At 35.3% G+C, this 21,448-nt stretch overlaps 1 protein-coding gene across 4 annotated transcripts in view; it reads right to left on the bottom strand.

Annotated features, from left to right (window-relative positions):
* Positions 1 to 21,448, bottom strand: part of RALGAPA1 (Ral GTPase activating protein catalytic subunit alpha 1) — a 129,339-nt gene that overhangs the window by 62,632 nt on the left and 45,259 nt on the right. For 2 of the 4 annotated variants that reach the window (XM_059475283.1, XM_059475282.1), the window contains 12 exons: positions 20,849 to 21,016; positions 17,405 to 17,529; positions 15,092 to 15,308; positions 13,786 to 13,962; positions 10,370 to 10,522; positions 8,679 to 8,872; positions 8,455 to 8,553; positions 8,199 to 8,354; positions 6,622 to 6,750; positions 5,503 to 5,628; positions 4,235 to 4,293; positions 2,135 to 2,243 (listed from right to left, as the gene is read on the bottom strand). In XM_059475283.1, coding sequence (XP_059331266.1) covers positions 2,135 to 2,243; positions 4,235 to 4,293; positions 5,503 to 5,628; positions 6,622 to 6,750; positions 8,199 to 8,354; positions 8,455 to 8,553; positions 8,679 to 8,872; positions 10,370 to 10,522; positions 13,786 to 13,962; positions 15,092 to 15,308; positions 17,405 to 17,529; positions 20,849 to 21,016 — 1,712 coding nt within the window. Of the gene's footprint in view, positions 1 to 2,134; positions 2,244 to 4,234; positions 4,294 to 5,502; positions 5,629 to 6,621; positions 6,751 to 8,198; positions 8,355 to 8,454; positions 8,554 to 8,678; positions 8,873 to 10,369; positions 10,523 to 13,785; positions 13,963 to 15,091; positions 15,309 to 17,404; positions 17,530 to 19,459; positions 21,017 to 21,448 lie in introns of all 4 variants that reach the window. The other 2 variants (XM_059475281.1, XM_059475280.1) reach the window with 1 other exon arrangement.

Raw genomic sequence — 21,448 nt, forward strand, 5'->3', positions numbered from 1 at the left:
TTTCAAGTCAGTTATTTGGTTTTGACTTCTTTTACAAGAACCTTCAGAGTGGCCATGGACACACCAGTATGATGCCATAAACATTCCACCTGCCATTCTTTGTCACTGGAAAATGTCCTATGTTATAAAGCATAAGAATTCACCACTTTTATATTTAGTAGCATAAATTGTGGACATAATTTTTGAGAACGCACTCGATGAGGGGGAAAAAAGGTACCAGTGAACTGGCACTTTTCCTGTTTCCCAACTCTCAGGGTTTTTCTTGGAAAGGTGGTCTTACCATAAGGTTAATTTTTGTAAGGGTCCCATCTTTCTGGATGTTAAATGAGGAATTTAACCTTGTCCATACTTGAAAATAACCTATTGTTTAGCACTCATTTACTAGATTTATACAAGACAATTTTGTAATGTATCTGCAGCATTTTTGAGAGAAGCAAAATAAAATTATAGGTCTGGATGGCTGGTTAGGATCCTTTGTGCTCAAGCTCCAGCAGAGGTTAATGTAGACAGAGTGGTATTGCACACAGAAGCACTAGCTACATCCAAAGCCAGCTGCTGAACTGCAGCTCTGAATATGCTTCTGGTATTTCAAAAATAAGCATGTAATTGCTGCTAACATTTCTATTTAATACTATTTGTTCAATTGAACTTATCAGTAAGTTGGACTAGGCCTATAGCTCCCTACCCATTCATTTCTCCTAAAATAAGAAAATAATCCATTCTGGGAGCTCCAACCTCTGAAGACTTGGTAGCCAGGAGATTGCTAAGGTAACAAATTAGAGCTAATTTATTTCTCCCATGACAAATTAATGAACTTTTCATTTCATTATTAAACTCAATTGTGAATGTATACCATTGCTCAGAACTAGAAAAAAAAGACAATGTACACTGGATGGTTTTGCCAACACAAAGAAAAGCAAAGTAGAAATATAAAGATCTTTGTTTTCTCATTCAAAAAGTAATTTATGTTTAATATAAATGAGATACAAATAATTGGTTTAATAAATACATCAGAGAAAAAGAACATAAATTACTATGAATTTCAGGATTAAAAATAGTTCAAATATTGATAAATTGGAGCAGCAAGATAAAACATCATTTGCCTTATACCAAACTTGCACAGGAGCTTGATAAAATGCAAAAGTTAAACTTTATTAAAAATCAAGGGGAAAACACTGGAAGAGAGTATTAGTGGACCTGCAAAGAATGAATGCAATTTTGAAAAACAGGAAATTGCAATTTAGAGTCTAATACTAAAAAGCCTGCAGCTACCTTATACAAAGACTCAAATCCTGCTTCACAGGACGTGAGCAGCTGATCTGCTAAGATATTTTTCAGATTCCCATTGCTTAAAAGAAAACAATAATCCCCAACATCCGACAGAAGTCGTACATTTTAGAAGTTCGACAGAAGGTGTACATTTTAATTTTTTTAAATCTGTATATGAAGAAAGACTAGACTATTAATAGAATTTTGATGCAAACAAAAAGCACATAGAACGGTTCTGAAGATAAACTGGAAAACATTTTACAAGCTGAAAGTATTGCTCAGAAACATGCAAATTTGAAAACTGCTTAAAAACAAAAGGTTTTTACTAATATTCTAATTATTCTATAAAATAAGAACAAATGCAAAAAGATATAAAATAGTAGGAAAACAGAAGCACTCATCAAGCAAAAATATGCAGCTCCTGGAATAAGCATAAAAAAGGACTCTGCCCCAGCAAATTAAACATTTCTGGTGCTTCCATGCATATGGTATAAGTACTCTGCATTTCTCACTAAATATCTAGCCAGGCCCAAGAAGCACTACTGCATGATTCAATGACTCGAACTCAGAAGTGAACATGAACAGAGTGTTGTGAGAATATGTGGTAGGTTAGAGTGGCTAGTGATTTTGTAAGAATAAAGATCTACTGTCTTATCCTCCCAGCACATCATTCTCTCCAAACTTAAAGAAGGGTAAAGAACTTTTGACATTTCAGAGATCCACTCATTAAATTGAGTTCTCTCTTTTGTAAGGACAGCAAATGAGACTGCGAGGTAAAGATGCTAAAATGTCATTAAGACTTTGAAAATGCAAAGTATCTTTACACATAAAGGCAACATGCATTGTAAAAATTTAATTCTCTCACCTTTAAAGAAACACATATCACATTCAATGCTTCCTTGATCTGAGGATGATGTGATTCATGGACTAGCTCCTCACAGATCCAAATTCCAAGGCTACAAAGAGCAACACAACTGCAAAACAATGTTGGAGGACAAGTTGTTGAGAAACATTCTACAGGAATGTGTAATTTTTATGATTCATTAAGTTTTGATAAAGACATATTGCAACAAATATGTTTTTAATATTTCCAAATCAACTGTACAAAAACCTTTCTAGTGCTGTAAAACATTTAAAAATTATCAAGAAATCCAAAGTATGCTGGTGAAGGCAGAGGAAAGGGCAGAGGAAGCACCCATCTGAGCAACTGAAAAATCCAAAAGACATCAAGAACTTCTGCATTTCTATGTGTATTTTGATTAAAAATATTATCTGGAATCGACATATAAGAAATTCTTGTATTTTCTTAAGACAAAGCAAAAACTGGAGTGGGAGCTTCCTCCTTCCTAACACAAGAGGTTGCCCATATTTAGAGCTTCTGAGACACAGAGATGAGAGAGGAATGTTACTCTCTCATGGACATTCACATTGTTTTAGATGGACAATAAACAAGGATGAATAGAGGAGGGGTACATGAATCCTAGAGTCAGCATACACATTGTGATTAGTACATTAACTTTTGTTGTTTCTTCACAGAAATAGAAAAAAAAAGTGTAAAGGTAAAAAGTATTTAGATAAGTGTGTTCAAATCAGCAGATGGATGAAATTAGTTCAGAAATGTTAATGAGCTAGCTTAAGCCATCTCTGACCCATTAGTTATTTTCTTCAGGAAGAGAGTCTACGAATATTTTGGAAACAACTTCAGGATTCAAAATCCTGGATAAAATTGGAGAGCAATCCAAAATTGAAAACAAGAAAGCTGGTCATGTAACCTGCAATGCATTACATCTGGGAAGGAAAAACTGTAGGCAAGAAAAGAAACAGAAGTGGCTGTGAAGCCTGTGCTGTAGAAAAAGGATTTTAAGGCTACATAGAATCACAAAAATGCTTACAGACAGCAAAAATACATACAAGACTTAATAGTACATTATAGTGTAAACCTACCCTATTTTGTACATTGTCACTGAAAGAAAAATTGCAAAGTGGAGAGTGTTATGCCTTTTAGAAAGCAATTTTGTAACACGAAAAATTAAGTCAATGTGATCTCAGGATATTCCCTCTTTTTCCTCTGTTGAGAAATAATATCAGCTCACATGAAGAAAGAGGTAAGTGGGCTGATGAAAACTGCTCTTGGTTTTCCAAAAAACTGTTTAAAGGTCCAATAAGCTGATTTTTCCAGAATTGTAGCTTTTCAGGTATGTACTTCTAGTATTTTTTATGTGACAATATATTAGTTGAACATATATATTCACTCTTTCCAAATATATAAAGCACACAAATGCAACTCCTCCTTGGTAGGGATTAGAGATTCCTGTTCAAATCCCATACACAGGGCTGTGTAACTGAATGCTTCTGAAGATGGGTATGGAGGAATAAAATCCTAAGCAAATTAAGAAACAGGAGAGAAAACTGGTAATGATCCTCTCCAGAGTTATTTATTTGATGAAGATGCTTAGGTTTAAGCATCAGAGCAACCATTCCTAGTTTAATGCTAAGCTCAATTTTTTCTGCTTCTTATCCATACCATAATAAGGGCTCATGTACATTGGATTATTTCTGTTTTTCAAATTAAACAATATGATCTAATAAAAAAAAAACCTACCCCTCCCTCATAAATAGTCTTGTCCTAATCCAAATAAAGAATGTCTCTCTAGTCCAGAAAATCCCCAAGCCGAACACCAGAGTAGGCTGGGAAAGCTTATTCTCTTACCCTTATTTACACCCTTTCCTATCAGTCATTATCACAGAAAGAATACTGGACCAGCCCAGCTCAGTTTGTTAATTTAATATCTCTATTACAAACAATCTCAAATTCACATCATGGACCACAGTTTTGACAGTGGTGAAGAAAACCATTAATAAAATGCAACAAACTTTTACTTTAGGCTCTCTAATATATTCACCTCAAAACAGCCTAATAAAGAAAAGAACCTATTAATGTAGAAGCTCTTTTTGTTTGGCCTACCGTGCAGGACCAGATGGCTCCTCTCTTGCCGAGCTTAACACAGTTTTAATTATGAGTTCCTAAAATGAAGAGGAAAAATTCACTGATTTATGCATAACTCCATCCCAAAAAGCATCAAAATATTATTATAGTGCAAACAGGCATATTGCTTAGTTGAACCTCTATGTTATGGTCAGATGAATTGTTTGCTTACCACTACTCCAAATATCAAGCCTGTCCCAGATACTTGTTACTGTGCCACCCCAAGAATATCCTCACGTTACTGTCCTAATTTCTCCTGATGAGCCATGTATCCAATTCTTGTCAAAGCATTTCCATAAAATATCAAGGGGGGGAAAAAATAGTAAAGGGCTCCCTGAAGCTATTTTAGGTAGTGCTAAAGGGTACGACAGAATCTTTTACATTAAGGTTTAAACAAGCACTTTCAAAAAATTTAATTGATTTAAAAAATATTTTCAACTAGGCACTAGATTAAGTGCCTACAGTGCCTTAAGAATGCTGTCAAGAAGAACTTTGACTCAATGACAGTGAAAAGTCCCTAAAGCTGTAGGCTGCCCTTAATATAACCCATGTAAACAACCATTCTACATTAGAAATGAGAAAGAAGGAATTCAAAATCAGTCTCCAAAGGGGAGCAAGGTATAAAGCAGCTCTCAAGTCATGATTTCTCCTCAAATTGAAAAAGTTTGGAAAACTTAAGGGGAGCCTTTCTTAGACACACAAACTGTGCCTTGTGCAGTTTCAGTATACTGTCATACTGCCTGACTGTGTCATGACAGACAAGGTAACGACTCCACTAATATTTGCATTTTGAAGACAAAACACACTGCTGTACAGAACACACTGCTGTGCAGAAATTTTTTAAAGTCTCTAGGAATACAGGTAGATTTCACCAGTTGTGAAATAAATATAATTGTCCTAATAAATTAAATAATTAATCTTAAACCTCTCAATCTTGTCTCAGCTAATTAAATCTGTGATACCTGCAAATCACCCTAGTGAGAGAAGGCTTGAAAGGGTGAGATAATGTATAATTTCCTTCTACAAACATAAGAAAACACTTTATTATTAAGTTAATAGCAATTATAATGTATGTTTAGAAGTATAAAGTTTGACAACACCTTAAAGGATCTTGAGTCTTATGATCTATTTGAAATTACTTTCAAAAAATTCTAGGATCTTAAAATCTTAATATTGTCTGCTAAAGCACAATATTAGGCATGCATTTGTTTAATAGAATACTAGCCAAATATTTTTAAAATTCCTACCTTAACATCTGTAAAATGAGACACAGCAATGTCAGGAATATTTGGGTGAAGAGCTGGTAGTTCACGATATAAATTGGGAAAACAGACTAGAGATCCTAAAAGAACTTGTGCTTCAACTCTTGGTGCCTGAAAAAAAAAGGGGGGGGGGGAGAAATATATATTCTTACTGCAATCAGAAAGCTGACATTTTTAGCTTCCTTAAAAGAGAATGATGGCTGAAATTGTATATAGCCATTTCCTTTCTCCTGGAAATTCTGAGCTCCTGCAAAGCTGAATAAACAGAGACCTCAGCTCCTTGGATTTTTACTCTTGCACACCCCTGCCCTCGTTTTCCAAGACAGTAAAAAGGAGGCAGAAGGATTGTTAGGATTACAGACAAATGACTGAGCTGCTAACTGGGCTCAGGTCCTAGGTTCAGCTAATTGACCAGGATGTGGAAAACTACTAAAAGTGACATGAGGCATTGCTGAACAAGAAAGGCTACAGTGTAAGAAGCTGACAGAGGCTTCAGATAAGTACCTTGAGGGAGACTGGATTTTGTAACTGGTTAGAGAGGGATTGATGGGAGAAAAAGTCAAATTTCACAGAGAGTTGGAGAAGACTATGGGGGATTTGAGAGAGTACAGTGTGCACAGCCAACAGCACCTAGGTTATCACATAGTATTACTATATAAGGCTGAACTTGCCTGAGTAACAAAATCAGAAGTGTGCAAAAAAATCCAAATATTGCAAACACTAGCACATTTGAGTTCTCAAGCCTGATCATAACAGTCATTTCATAGCAGAGATATGGGGAAATAAGTACATTTTAAAAATGAAATAATGGTAAAAATAGACATTTACTTTAAAACATCTTCAAGCACAGAAAAATGGCAGTCACAATTTTTGTAACTCTAAAATAAGATTCTCTGCTTCAACAGTAATTTTTGCATTCCTCACATATTTTCTGAGAGGCATGTGTAGTGCTCTGGAATAAATCATTAACATTATCTGTATTTGATAAACACTACATTGAATTCTGGGATCAATTTACCACCCTAGTCAAAGAAAAATATACTGCTCAGTATTCTCTCAAATTCTTTGTCACCCGTAAATGAGAATTAACTGATGAATACTTACATTGAGGAAAGAAGAAGCAGCCACTCTTCCTGCTGCTACAATGAAATCCATAATAAGCATGGTAGCACCAGGCAAACCAAGTGAAAAGAACTGAGGAGAGCAGTGCTTGATGATTGTATTGACAATATCCTCGCAGAAGGAAAAGGGAAAAAAGGAAGAGTATCAACACGAATCAAATGAAAAATGAAAGAAAAAAGGTAGGTATTTATCAAAAGTAGAAAGTAAAAATGTGAGAAAGAAAACTCATTGTGGCCAGTAGGACACTCATTAATGAGAGAAGAGTAGCACAAAAAGATAAAATCCTTAAGTATACTCATATTAATGTAAGTAAACTTGGTATACTTTATAGATCAATTTAAGCTCGGATAACAGTTCATCTATTCATTTACAGTCAGCTTTTAAGAGTTCTGTAACTGATTAACCATTCATTTGAATAGGTATAGAAAAGATATAGAAAGATAACCAGCTATTATACCTTAACAACTGCTTAATCCTCTCCATCAAGTATTGCCTGACTGTAACTTTAAAAAAGGTATTTAAAGGTATTTTAAAAACCTCTTCCATATACCCATATGGAAGCAAAATTTGAAGGAAGATAATAAAGTGTTTTGTAGCATTTTCGGTATGTAGTTAATCAGCACAGCATATTATGTTCTTGTAGACTTAGTGAGGCACTTTCAAAAATCATTGTACATGTTGCAATTTTTTTCAAAACTACTTGGAAAAAAGTATAAAATGCTTTAATTGTAAAAAAAAATCCCAAGTCTACAGATAGACACCCCTCCCCCTTTCTCTTTTGAATAATTCTCTACTCGTAGTAATATCCAACTAAATAGCAGCATGTCATAGGAGGATCTTCAATGCAGCAAGAAAAGCAGCATTAATGGTTGTTACAGAACAGAAACTGGAGGTCTGTCCTATCCATAGTCATCTGTGGAATAATTTTGGACTAATTCTATCCTTCCCAGTTAAAGAAAACAGGGTTGTTTGAACCTTTGGTCTGCCCATGCCTATAATCATTCCTCAAAAATGTTCACAAACCCAAATTTTTTACACTTCTGTAAATGTTTAAAAAGTATTTAAGTCATATAATATTTTCAGACTTCTTAATATCAAAACCTATAAAAAAGGTCTACTCCCACTGATTAGATACACTCAGTACATCTCAGTTTGCTGGCTCCTATACTTGCTGTAGAAACAAAGTCCTCCAATGTAGTGAGCACAATTTACTAGCTAAATTGTTGCATCAGGGAGCAAGTAAGAAGAACAGTAGACTTTAGAGAGATCTGCTTCCTTCTCTTTCTTGCATACTTCAATCTGTAACATACAATCAATAAAAAATGAGAGAGTATCTTTTCTGCCCTCATATTTGCTTGAAATGGACTACAAAAAAAGCATTTCTGAATACAACCAAGAACATGAGGATCATTTATCAAAGTTTTCTTTTTCGAAAAAATATCAGTCACAGCACTAATTTCCAAAACAAAGTTAAATTACTCAGATGAAAATACACTGAGTAATTTTGAGAAGAGTCAGTCATAACATTTATATTATTTTGAATTTCATAATGAACTTACTTGATCAACATGAAGAAGTCCACAGTGCATGATATTGTAGAAATGAGTTAAAAAATCCCTGTTTGGAGAAACATCTTGTCTTCGTTTCATTGTCTTACAAATAAGCTTATAAGCATGTAGCTTTCCTTGTTTGTATTTATCAGTCAGCATTGTTGCCTACAGTTTTAGAACAATATTTATTATTCATAAATTAAAAAATTACATTAAACACTCTTCTACATTTATTTCTGTTTCACAGTTTATTGCTCAAATTTACCTTGAAGAGCCATGGTGTTAGAATTCTCAGTGGTGGAATTAAAACTGGGGGAGATGGTGAAGTTAGGTTGTCTGTTGAAATACCAAGATTGTCTCTTATCTGCAATTATTAAAAACAAAACAGAAAGAGAATTATTTCAGGGACATATATAAGGTGTTATTTTTTTCTCTTTGAAAATCCTACCCAAACAGGTCGGGTTGTTGAAAACAGTTCAGTTCTTTTACCTTGGCCAGATTCTGCCACAGTTCACACAGATAATCAAAAACCTGGGCATGAATCTCTGGATCCATTATGCAGTTGACATCTCCCAGAATTCCTAGCATCCTCCTCCACATCACAGTAGCAACATCTGCGTGCCATCCTGTAAGTGTTCCCCCAGCCATCACACTGCAACATTCTGAGGGGAATTCACTAGTTTCTGTATTGGAAGGAAAAAAGTATAGTGAGATCTACCTCTCCAGAAAAGTTCTGATACAACTATCAAACACACACTCCTCATAACATGGAATGATCAGGCTTTCAGAATAAGCTATTTTTTACCCAGTCAGCCACCTCAACACTGTGTATGTTAAGCTTTGTCTGTTATAAACTCTGTAGAGGAAGAACTGTCCTATTTCTTACACTCTTTCATGAAATAACCTTTAAGGTCACTGCTGGAGCTCTAATACAGATCTGACAGACCTAGTAAGGCCACTCCTCTTGTAAGTATTTTCTTACATTCCTTGAAGTCAATGAATCTCCAGAACCCCACCTGGCTGCTTTCAAGAAAAATTATCTTTCATCTTTACATTTATCCTAATAATATATAAAGACTATTTATTTCAGAAACTACTAGGAAAGCATGTTATTGCAAGTCAAAGAGAAAAGTGACTAAACTTGTCTCTAGCTATTGTCCTTTAAACAGTTAATTTGCATGAGTGGAGAGGCAACATTCATAAACTCAGCACCACAGTCTTAACACACACCTAGCTCTTTCCACACACCAGTGCTATATGAAAAAACATTCTTTTTTAGGTGGAAGATGATTTATCTAGACTGTCCATATAAAGAAACCCTCAGTAGATTATGATGGCTCAAGTCTACTCAGGCCACGCTTAGCTACCTAAACAGCCACAAAATACTAGATAATGAGCCAGCTTGAGAGCAGCAGGCATTCAGAATCTTCTTTCCAGCCCCTCAGGTGGATAATTCATTGGGATCTTCTGAAAATCTTGTAGCCCCCACAGGCATACCAAATCAAAATTAAATCTGAATTCAGCCTAATCACATAGACTCTTCTTTTGAACTTCTGGGTCACTGTGGTAGAGACGCTATTGGTTTCTAGGCTGTAGATTTTGAAGTACAATGCAAAATGATCTTTCTGTCCATCAGTAGGCTACTTAAAGAAAGAGGGTCTGAAATACATAGCAGACACTCTTTTGTTTCCATAAGACCAAATGCGGGAGAAATATTCACATTACATTTCAAAGAAAATGTATCTCAGAATTCCACAGCTAAGATAGCTGACATAATTACAAATTGGTTTAGATATGAAAGGGAAATGAAGTAAACTTGTAAGGAAAAATGATAAGATTATAAAATTATGTCTTATTATTTGTACATCAATGATAAAACAGTCCATGGCTTGGCCACATGCTAGATTAAGCTGCCACAATTCTCAGCAACTAAAAGAACAATTTTAATATGTGGACTATTAATCCACCACCAAAAATTCCAATGAAATGCAGGTTAAAATGCAAAAGGTTTTTGTTTACTTTTAAAAGCAATCACTGTAATTAAATATTTTTGAAGTGTAGATGAAATAGCCTTGTACAGGACTGTTTACAACTCATGTGATATCAGCTACTTCACTACATTGCATTAGAAAGAAAAAAGAAAGAAAGAACAAGTTTGTATTTTCTATTCCAGATATTGCCTAGGTCATCTGGCGTCTGTAAAACAGAGTGGTGGAGCTTCTCATCCAGCTGCAGATCCTTCTGCTCAATATGATCTGCATGCAGAGTGGCAGGAGAGGGTGTCTGTGATCGGGATCCAAGAGCAGATTGGATTGGAGAAGCACTTTCAGAGCCTGCAAATGTAATTTTTAACAGTTACCTTAAAAGCCTTTTCTATTTTCTTGAGCTATGAAATGTTGTCTAAATACAGCATTAACAGAAAACTGAGCTGCTTTTATGTATCAAATTGGGTCAAGAAAAGATCTAAAACAGTAAGCAGATCTCCCTGTGAGTGGTGTTCTGAAAGAAAATGAACTACATGCAGAAAAACTGAAAGATGAACATCAAAATGAGACAGGTAAGTGGATTAGCAGACCTCTATTTTCGGTCCACATAATTCCACATGTGGTTGTTTTGCAGCACTTTCAATGTTTCGAACCAGCTAAATTTCTCATCACATTTCCCTCACCTGAATTTCTCTCTAGCAGAACGTTTAAGCAAAAATTTTCCTGGAACAAATGTTTTTCCAGGGTGATAAAGCCATGCAAGTTAATATATAAATAAAAAATCAGTAACTGATAATCTTCAGTGTTTATCTACTGATTGAACTGAGAAAATCCATAGGATGGGAAAGTCCTGTATAGATAGAGGGGTGTTATTTCCTGTAAAACAGGAAATAACAAGCATCTGAATGACAGTGCTACAAAGGCATTTTTCTGTGATAAGTCTCTGAGCAACCTCTCTAGACAATTATGTGGTCTCCACTGTGTGATCTCTGGAGAAGGAGTAAGTAGTTGTATTTTTCTTCTGTACTATCTTATGTTTTACATCCTGAATTTGTCTAAAGATCCTTATAAATAGCTGAGTTTAGCCAGAACAGTCACATGACAGACAAAAAGAGAATGAAATATTCACAAAACTTTTCTACACATCAGCACATGTGAAATTAATAGGAAAAGAATTCCTATTAATTTTAATTGTTAGATAAATGTAACAGGGACACAAAAATATTATGTGTAAAGTTCAGTATTAGTGATAAAATGAACTTTAGGGACAGCAGTTGAAAAATGAGTCTTTTAAATAGTAATTTTCCCAAATTATCGTGAGCATAATTGAAGAACATTTCTCATTTGAGAGAAGTGTTCTTTCTTATAAACAGAACAAATTGTTTAAAGAACGTGACAGAAAATGTTATCGCTGTTGTCAGAATAGAAATTGCAGAAAACAATCTTTATTATGCTGTTAATCTGCAAAGGTCTCTATCTCCTTTAAATGGCTAAGACAATGAAGCTTTTACTATCAATTTCAATCAAAACCTCTATGCAGGATAGAGGGACACTACTGCTTCCCACACAGACTGCTGTCTTGTGCGACTTGCTACTGACCAACAGTTTTCCACATGCTTACAAAGATAAACTAAAATACACCCTTCAAAGATGTTCAAAGAAGTATTTTCTTACTTCATTTCCATCCTGCTCATTAGCTGGGGACAGATGAAAGCAGTTCAGAAAAGGAGCAAGAAAAAGTCATGAGGATGAGAGAAATAGAGTGAGAGTGGGATAGAGAGGGAAAGAAAGTGAATGAGATGGAAAGAGCAGGCAGGAAGGCAGGGAGCAGAGGAAAGAGGGAAAGAGATCTTCATATGATGGAAGAGAATGGACAGAAACAATTATGGAAAATTTGCAGAACTACAGGAGTCTGTCATTAAAAGATACTCCAGCATACGCGGATCCAACCTTGACTGAGACTTCCACAGGTACAACTTGTTCTAGGACTAGTAAACAGCAGACAATAGTCAAATTTATCATTTACTTAGAATATGATGTAATGCCCATATATCAAAACCAAATTATCCTTCCAAAACCCTTCAGATTTAGGAAGAATAGTTTTCTGATCAGCAGAACCACTGAAAAGTTGTTTATCATAAGTGTGTTTTGAGATTGAGTTTCTGCATTGATTTGCTGGCATCTAATATAGTGAAATTCACATTGCAGCTTCCATCATGAGAGTCTGCATACATGCAATTTTCACTAGATAACTGCCTATCTTTCATAAAACATCAAAGAAAATAACATCCTTTTGTTTTCTTATATGTCAATTTAGCAAAAATTAGACAATAGGCTGCAATATTGTTGAGTGCATGGAACAATCAGATAGACGAAACAATCGCACAAGTATTGTTTCCTCAGGAAACCCAGCTAAATGCATGTGACACACAAGAGCTGCCTCTCTAAAACAGTGGTTCAAGCAAGAAGAGTTAACCACAGAATCTCTCAATAGACAACTCAGTCACTAATTGCAATCTTCTCAATTCAATTATAGTGCACACTTGGACAAAAATATCAAACAGTAATGAAGTTATTAACATATAAAAACATACAAACAAACAGAAAAAGAACAGATCTACAGCAAGGACTTTCAACAAGCACACAGCAAATAGAAAAATTAAGAGAACACAAGTCAAGCTGAACACTGTGGAACAAGCTGAACAACAATGTCCATGAAAGCTAATACCATTAGCAGAAGGCCACTTTTAAAAAGTTATGGCAGAGGAAGTAAAGATGTCTTTCCATATCTCTGAAAATGCAGAGTTTGATTTCTAACAGAGAACAAGACACAATATGTAGGTATAAGCTTTCATAGAAATATAGATAACTGTTGCAACTTGTTGCTTGTTACAACTAGGGTTGTAACAGGAATGGTAGCATATAACAGCTATGAAAGAAGGAGTATGAAAATGACTATGGGCATCTTTACTCCTCATGTACAAAATCTGGTAAGAGATCATTCTTTCAGATCATCCTCATAGAGAAGCATTCTCTCTTTCACACAGGAGTCCATTCAATTTTGGTTAACTGCATCACTTTTCAGTTATACAAATGCAAAGTGATGTTACATGGCCAAATAAGTAACATTTTGCATAATAAAACCTCTCAGTTTCACAACATAAAGAGTTTCACAATATAAAGAGATATTAGGACGGATGCATATAAAAGAATCCCAAGATACTTCAATATGATACACTGGTTTGAAGGAGCACTGCGAAAATCTTCCAAAGCAAAAACAATTCATGAAATTAATTATTTAACTACCAGTAATAGAAGGACATTTGTAAGAGATCTAGCATACATTATGATGTAAGAGTTTCTCCTTGGTAATTGTATAGATTTTCTCATGAAGGGTTAAAATACATTTAGGACCATGGATAACTAAGTCAGACAAAGGTGTTCCACTTATGTTATTTCACATATTACTTTTCAATAGCAATCAAAAATAATTGAAATAAGGGAATAATCTTAAATAGAATATAGATTCTTGGCAGAAGCTGGAAGATGCATTCTTCAGGATGGGTGAAAAATTTCTGAAATAAATACTTTTTTTTAAAAATCTACTTTACCAGTAATAGTTGCAGCTTCAGCAGACAATGGTTGCTGATTGAGACTACTTGTTTCTGAATCTATGTGGAGTGTAGTTAGACTGGCCACTTCTTGTTCCTCAGCACTTTGTTGCTGTCCTGAAATTGCATCAACGTCAGTAGAAGCTGGCGTCCCTGCCTCAGTGCCAAAGCTGAAATCTGTATGAGAAAAGCACTGCATTAACTTACAGCATAAAAATACCACTAATATGAAAAAACCCCAGAGGCCCAGGACTGCCAAACTAAACAGAAACCTTGAATGTGCATCTTCTAGGCTACTAGCACCCTGTTGCAAAATTTAAATAAAATACAACAGCAGAAAGTATTGACTATTATGAATATTCTCCTTCCTGTCATAAATCCATGACTTGATGTCTGCAGAAGACATTCTTGTTGAACATCTGTATTCTGCTTAGTTGTTGTAAGTGCATCTACATCTGAATAACACAAAAATAATGTAATCATACATTAAGGAATTTATTTGTAAAATTTACAAACTGAAAGAAATATTCAAGTTTGTTGTGAAAGCACTACCTTCAAACTAAAAAGTTTACAGCAAATGACACAAACAAATGTTATCCTCAACATTAATGAAAAAACTGTCAGGCCAAAACGTAGGTTCAAATGCCATGACTATTTGCATAATGGAGAAATATATAAAAATTGTAATTTCTTCCAAAAATTCTACTATGTAAATATTATTTTTATCTTATATAACACATGATGTCATAATTCCTAGTGGCCATAATGACCCCTTCCGTTAAACAAGAGTGGGAATAGATAAATAAAATTAATAAAAAGCATTATGTTATTAAACAAAGCACACTGATTTTAACAAAGCACACTAATTGTACCATGATATTACACTTAATATCTTGATTAATCTACAGCTACATAAAGACCACTGTAAAAATATCTTAAGCCTTTCTTCAACTTTTATGTAATCACTTCCAAAAGAATTAAAATAATTTCCAAGATAAATAAGCTTTAATTTTTATATTTTGTGCAAAACAGATAGATACGCTCCACAGAGATGACAATATTTCTTTCTAACTTCTGTTCAATTATGTTCTCCTCTTTGCATAGTAGTACTCCAGTGCTCTTTTGTTTTGAGCCTCTTGTAAGAACCCTCCTTGTTCCATTAACTTGCTAATGATTTCAATGGAAAACCAAAATAATCTCTCTCGACAGAAAACTGCTGGGGAAAAAAATAAAACAACAGATGAAACAAAGGAAATTTGCACTACATTAACCAAAAGTGCTATTACTTTTGGAAAAATGTACTTGCTTTCAAATTTGCGGCTCTCATACTGGAAGGCACTGAAGGAGTCGGAGTGGCTGTCGGAGCTGATGAGGTCGCTGCTGCCCGCGCTGGCAGGCGACGTCCACTCGGAAGGCACGCCTGGGTCATCCACGGGACGCATTTGGTTCTGCTTGTTCAATATATCAGGAAGGTCCTTAGGAACTTCCAGGCTGCCAGGGCTGCTTCCTCTTCTTGTCACATTCTAAACATTGAAGATACATAAATTATCTTGCAAACTTGGATGGCTTATTTACATAAAATGGAAAAAGCAATCCCACGTTTGGTGAAATCAGAATGTAACAAACAGTTCTTAAGTACCTAAACCAGAAATTGCCATCATTCTAAATACCAAGACTTTTCAAACCCTCAAATGAGAACCCATGCAGTCACAGAATTTCATAAATACAAATTTTATTTGCACAGTGAATTTTTGGATGCACATTGTAAAAGTCTAGGACTTAGAGTAGCATGGACTACATGGTAGGTAAGACGTGAGAGAGATAAATAGTTAAAAAGTATATTACCTCTAAATAACTTGAAAAACTTGTTAACCTTGGTTTCAGACCCAATGGCCTATAGGCCACCATACTATAATCAAAAACTTAATTTATAGAAGGAGCAAATTAATTGACTAATTAATGCATTGATCTTCTTATGATTAAAACACTACTTCAGTACTGGTTTGGAACACAAAGGACCACACATAACAAGTAAGGCATGCAAATTTGCTCATTTTTAAGTAAGGTGGTGGTCTATTTGAAGTCTTTCTTTAAGGCTTTTTTTTCCACAGAGGGCACTGTTTGCTTGAGAGGGAAGAGATATCAAAGTAGAAATGCCATTTTATGAAACGCCTTGAAATGTGTATGCATTATGAGACTAAAGATGCCTCCCTTTTATATCAGGCCCAGTCAGTTCTGCGTTCTTTTACTACTCTACTACTAATTTCAGACTAATGAGCTTTTCATGATATGGTTTTAGTATTCAATAGATAAAGCAATCTAAAACTAACCTTAGTAAGTTGGTACTGTTTTAAGGAGGCATGTCTGTTGTGTGCTAATTGAAAAAAATGAGCAGTAGTTGTGGTAGTCTCCGTATTTACTCAAACTTTCTCTCAGCTCTTTTCTGCTACCTGAGGAAAGTATCAATTCTCCAAAAAAAGAGTAATCTCTCCCTTTCTCTCTTCTGGAACCAGTTGTGATGATTTCCTGTTTATTAATTTTCAGACTAAGTTACGTTTTTGTAGACTACAAGTTAGCATTTTGTTGTGTAACTCAAGCCTTACTAACAAGAATACTTTGTGCCAACAATCAAGTTTCATAAACATGTGTTCATTACAAAAGAGAAAAAAAGGACACATATGGACAAACTCTGTAGATCCTTTCTTGCCATTTATAAAATATGATGATAAATAAACAATTTTAATAACTTTGAAGAATCTTCTTCTGTCCCTTATTATCACCAACTTCTCTAATGACAATTTTCTATAGGAGTATGTCTTACAGAAGCATGTCTTCAAATCACCTTGAAAACTTTAAAGCAAAAGGAACTAAATAATTTTGAAACACTATCTTTAAATTGTTACCCATTCTGTTCTTAATTTGCAACTTTTTTTAGTATTTTCCCTTTTGTTACTACTTAATAATCACTTATCTCTTCAAATCAGTTGTAAGCATTCAACAGTAACCAGAAATTCTTAATTTTAAATTGATTTAAACTTCATATTATGAATGCCATTCCAAACAACATGATGCTTTTGGAAAAGTATAAGAAGAAGGCAAATGGAAAGTTGTTTTTATTAGAAGAGTACTATTTATGAGAAATTTTTCAATACTTGGAAGTGAAATTTAAAAAAAGGAAAAAAATATATATTCACATAGTTTTGTAGTCTGTTGCACTGACTACGCCTGTAGAGAACAGTACTGAACTACAGCATGCTACTTAATTACATACCATGCTGCAGGACTGCAAATGTACATTTAAACTAGTATTCTGAAAGTGTCCATGTACAGGCAGGCATCTTTGCAGGTGCAATTAAGGCTGTTTAATACAATGAGACTATTCATCTGACAGTGACTTCTGCATTGCTTCCATGATGAAGATTTAATAGATATGAAAACACAAATTCTATAAAATGGCAAGAATCTATGCCAAAGGCAAGAAATAATTAAGCAATATTCTTAATTCTGATTCATCAGAGCCACAGAAATACATTTCAGTGAACTGATTTATCATGTCATTGACAAGTTCACACATACATGGAGACTTAAGTATTGAAGTGTAGCAAGTTTAAAGGCTTACCAGTGCATTACCACTGCGGAGTCTCTCAGCTATAAATTCGTCCATGAGGTCAGGAACATTTGTATTGCTACTGCCAATATCACTATCAATAGGGTGCAGCTTTTGACTCATGTCCTCTCTATTAGCTAAAAGCAAATGAACAAGCATTTATACTAAACAGCACACCAAGACATTTTCAAAACAAAATGTAACAAATGAAAAAACCTGCTGGTTAACAGAAATTTAAAAATCAAAATTGCCAAACATGCATTTTAAGAATGTTCCTCTTTTAAAGCAGATTCTACTCTCAGAATTAGTACGGCTTCTTCTTCCCACTAAGCAGGGGTTAGTTGATTTCCAATTCCACCTTTAAGAGCAGGAAGCTTATAGGTAAGCACTACTCGAAGTTGTTAATGCTTGTTTTAAGGATAAAGCATATGTTCTTCCTCCATATCACAAGTAAGTAACAAATTCTAAAAAAATTATGTGATTTCTTCAAGCTCCTTCTTCATTGCATTCCTAATGAAAAGCAATGTAGTGGAAAAAAGTAAACTAGGTTGTAATACATACAAAAGACAAATGGCAATGTGGCACTGTATACAGTTAGTATGAATAGTGCAAACAAAATGTTACACAATATAATTACATGCTGGTGCATGGAATGAAACTTCTAACTCTAGATGATCAATGGTTATGAGCAATTAATGAAGTTCACTCCTTTATCAGTGTTATATTTTTTGATATAACTATACTGTTCATATTTAGTGTGGCTGTTACACCTGACTTTATGATACTAGCCTTTAAAATCTTGAAGTTATTCCAGTTCATGTTCTCTTTATACAAATTTTTCCCTCAGTGTCATTTTTCATGAGACCACAGTGCAGTTTATTCTAACAATAAGTTTCTGTTAAATGTTGGATTTTAAATAACAGGTACTTCTAAAATTGATGCTTCCTAAATATGTCTGGTTCAGAAGTCTAATTTCTGAAGAGCAGCAAATCATTTTTGTGAGACCTGTGACAGTACCACTCTCAGGTGCTGTGCTTACAGAGACTGCCCTCAGGTGGCATTAACATCTTGATGCAGGATGCATTGCAGAATCCTCTGTTAATCATGCCAGCATAACAATGGGGAAAAAAGAAAACCTGTATTACTGCTGAAAGTTAATTTATTGATCATTTACGGTTATGTGCACTAAGACAATGTATATTAGAGTCACAGCCTTCTTTTTTTGATCAGTCCACAGAGGTCTCGTAGTTAGCAGGTGAAAGACCATCACAAGACCTTCACGAACATCCAAGATTCCAAGAAAAAAAGAAAGTAATGGAAGATGTTGCCAAGATTTAATTGCAGCCATTTGGATGAATGAATATAGGAAGGCCTACGACATGTTTTGAAACAGACTCAAACAAAACCTTATGATTAGATTCAGAGAACTGTTGTAATGAAATCATTCTAGTAACAGCAGATTGCTATTTTGGACTATTTTAAAAAAACTATCTAAAATTACTTCGAAATGTAAATTTGAGGGGCTCTTTTTTGGCTTTGTTTTGGAGGAGGAAAAGGAGGAAGAGGATGAGGAGGAAGAAGAAAACACACTAAATGAACCAGAAATTAGTTCAACCTAGTTGGTTGGGAGCCAGGTCCTTCTGGCAAAAAAAGTACACTCAGAGTGGAATAACACATTCTGATAAAATATGCATTGCCAATCCTTCAGTAGGCTTAATTTGAAGGCTCTGCAATGTAGATAAAAATTCAGAAGTCTCAAGGCTTAATCCTTTATTAGGTCATTTACTGTCTCTTCCTCTTCCCTAATCTGATGATCTTCAGCAGAAAAGAGGTTCAACTAAATATTTTAAATAATTAACTAAAAAGAAAAATTAGTAATTTAAAGTATGTAAATGTAACTTATGCTGGGAGAAAAATCAGCTGGCTATAGGCGCATGCATAACCAAACAGGGAAAGCAGTGATCATCCCAAAGCCTTTTGATTGCTTATCAGAGCTTGCTTCAGTTGCATTAAGCCAAACTGGTACTGCCTTTCTCCTTTTGCGCTCTGCACACTGTTAGTGCTCACCTGCAGCTTTCCTTCCAAAATAGCCCATTACATGACTGTACAGATCCCTCAGTGGAGCCTCTGCTGGCATTCTGTTCTGCCTCTGTGGGGAAACATTTGCCTTCGGCTTCGAAAGAGCATGTACAACAGTTTTATAAACACCACCCAGGGAGCCCTGCTGTTGTGCCGACTCCTGACCTGGTGCTCTAAAGGCACTACGACCTTGGAACTGACTAACGGCAAGACCTTCTTTCTGCAAAACAGCTGCTTGAGTTTCTGCAGATTCCTTAACTTGCTTGCTGCCAGCTGAAGCAGTATTGACTGCATCTAGATGCCTATATATTCCAGGTCTAACCAGCTCTGTTGCAGCTGATGAGCTACTGCTTGCACTGGTATTGCTGTTGCTGCTACCACTACTGCTACTACTGAAGCCACCAAGTTTACGAAGTCTTGCTTTCCAAGCAGCCTCTTTGTTCTCAAGAGGATTGTAAAACTGAACCGATTCTGTAGATGGCCTAAAAGTAACATGAACGCTGTTTCTTTTTTTAGTTGTTATTTTCATGATTTTGGCCCTATGAGTTACAGTTTCAGATATACTTCTTTTAGCTGGTGCCAGTTTGCTTGTGCCTGTGATGTGAGGCAATTCTTTAGTAAGAATTTTCTTTGCATGGACAATACGCGAGTTGGTCGCTTTTTCATTACACGGGGCACTTTTATGCTTTTCAGCTACTGGTGCTTCCACAACTAAATCTACATCAGTTTCAGCGGCTGCTTGCCTGTACAGATATCTCTTCCCTTCTTTGCTGCTAGGACTACTTGACCCATGATCAAACACACTTTCATATTGTTTATCAACATCTAACTGTCTGGCTTTATTGAGTGCTTGATTTCTTGTAAAAAAGTCTACTTGAGTAGGGGCAATATTACTTATAAAGCCACTTGGGTTTTGTTCTAGTAGCAGCTCTGTGTTATTGGCTCTTTCTGCAACAGTGTTGCTAGTTGTGCATTGAGCAGTTTGATCTCTATTTTCTAATCCGTCCAGTGGTAATCTATCGTTCCTACTTACTGACGTATCAACTTCATGAGCAGAAGTCTCAGATTTATCTATCTCAAAGTTACCGCAAAGTTCTTCTTTTTCTTTAATAAGATATTCTCTCAGAGAGGAAAGGAGATCATCTTCACCTTCAAGGTCAACATACTGGCTTTGTTCAAAGGCAGTGTTTGCAAATTCTACCGGCCCTATTAAATGACAAAGATGGTCATAAATACTATCCCCAACTTCCAAGGAGGACTCTCTGCTATTTGTATCAGTGATATGGCTTTCAGTGGATCTATGTATTGAAGAGGTCTCAGTGGAATTCTGTAAGCTTGGAGCATGATGGGATGAACTGTCAATGACAGGAACTGCACCTTTGGCTCGTTCAACTGCAAATGGTTCCAGGATGTCAGAGGTGCTGCTGCTTCGTGGCAGAGGCTGTTCTTCATTCAATGCACCAAAAACTTCACTTGGAGCATCCTCACTCTGAGAAAAATGTCTTACTCGAGGTGGACGTGGAAGAATTTGAGCATCATCAATGTCTGTAGGAAAAAAGTATATGTAACATGCACAAAAATTTACATATAGAGACAATATATATTTACCACTACATCCTAATGATGTGACTTTAAAAGCCAGAAAAAATCAGAACCTTGTTTTCTTAGGTACAACACAAACACTTTTTCCAATACTAGAGTGTTAAAAATGCACGGACATAATATCCAGTACAGAATGTAATATAAATGAGTTAGACCATCAGAACACAGTTTTAAATGTTAACATGCATGAGAACAAACAGTGAGGTCATGGAACATTTGGAAATACAGTTAAAGCTAGAGCTGTGCCAATAAGTTCAATAATTCAACCAATATTATTCCAGCTAGCTTGTTCAGGAAATGGTTATTGGAATACAAATTAGCTCAACAGCAGTAATCCCTTTGTGGAATTTACATATTCAGGAAATTGGGCAATTC

The sequence above is a fragment of the Ammospiza nelsoni genome, chromosome 6 (genome assembly GCF_027579445.1).
Source record: "Ammospiza nelsoni isolate bAmmNel1 chromosome 6, bAmmNel1.pri, whole genome shotgun sequence".
NCBI classification, from domain to species: domain Eukaryota; kingdom Metazoa; phylum Chordata; class Aves; order Passeriformes; family Passerellidae; genus Ammospiza; species Ammospiza nelsoni.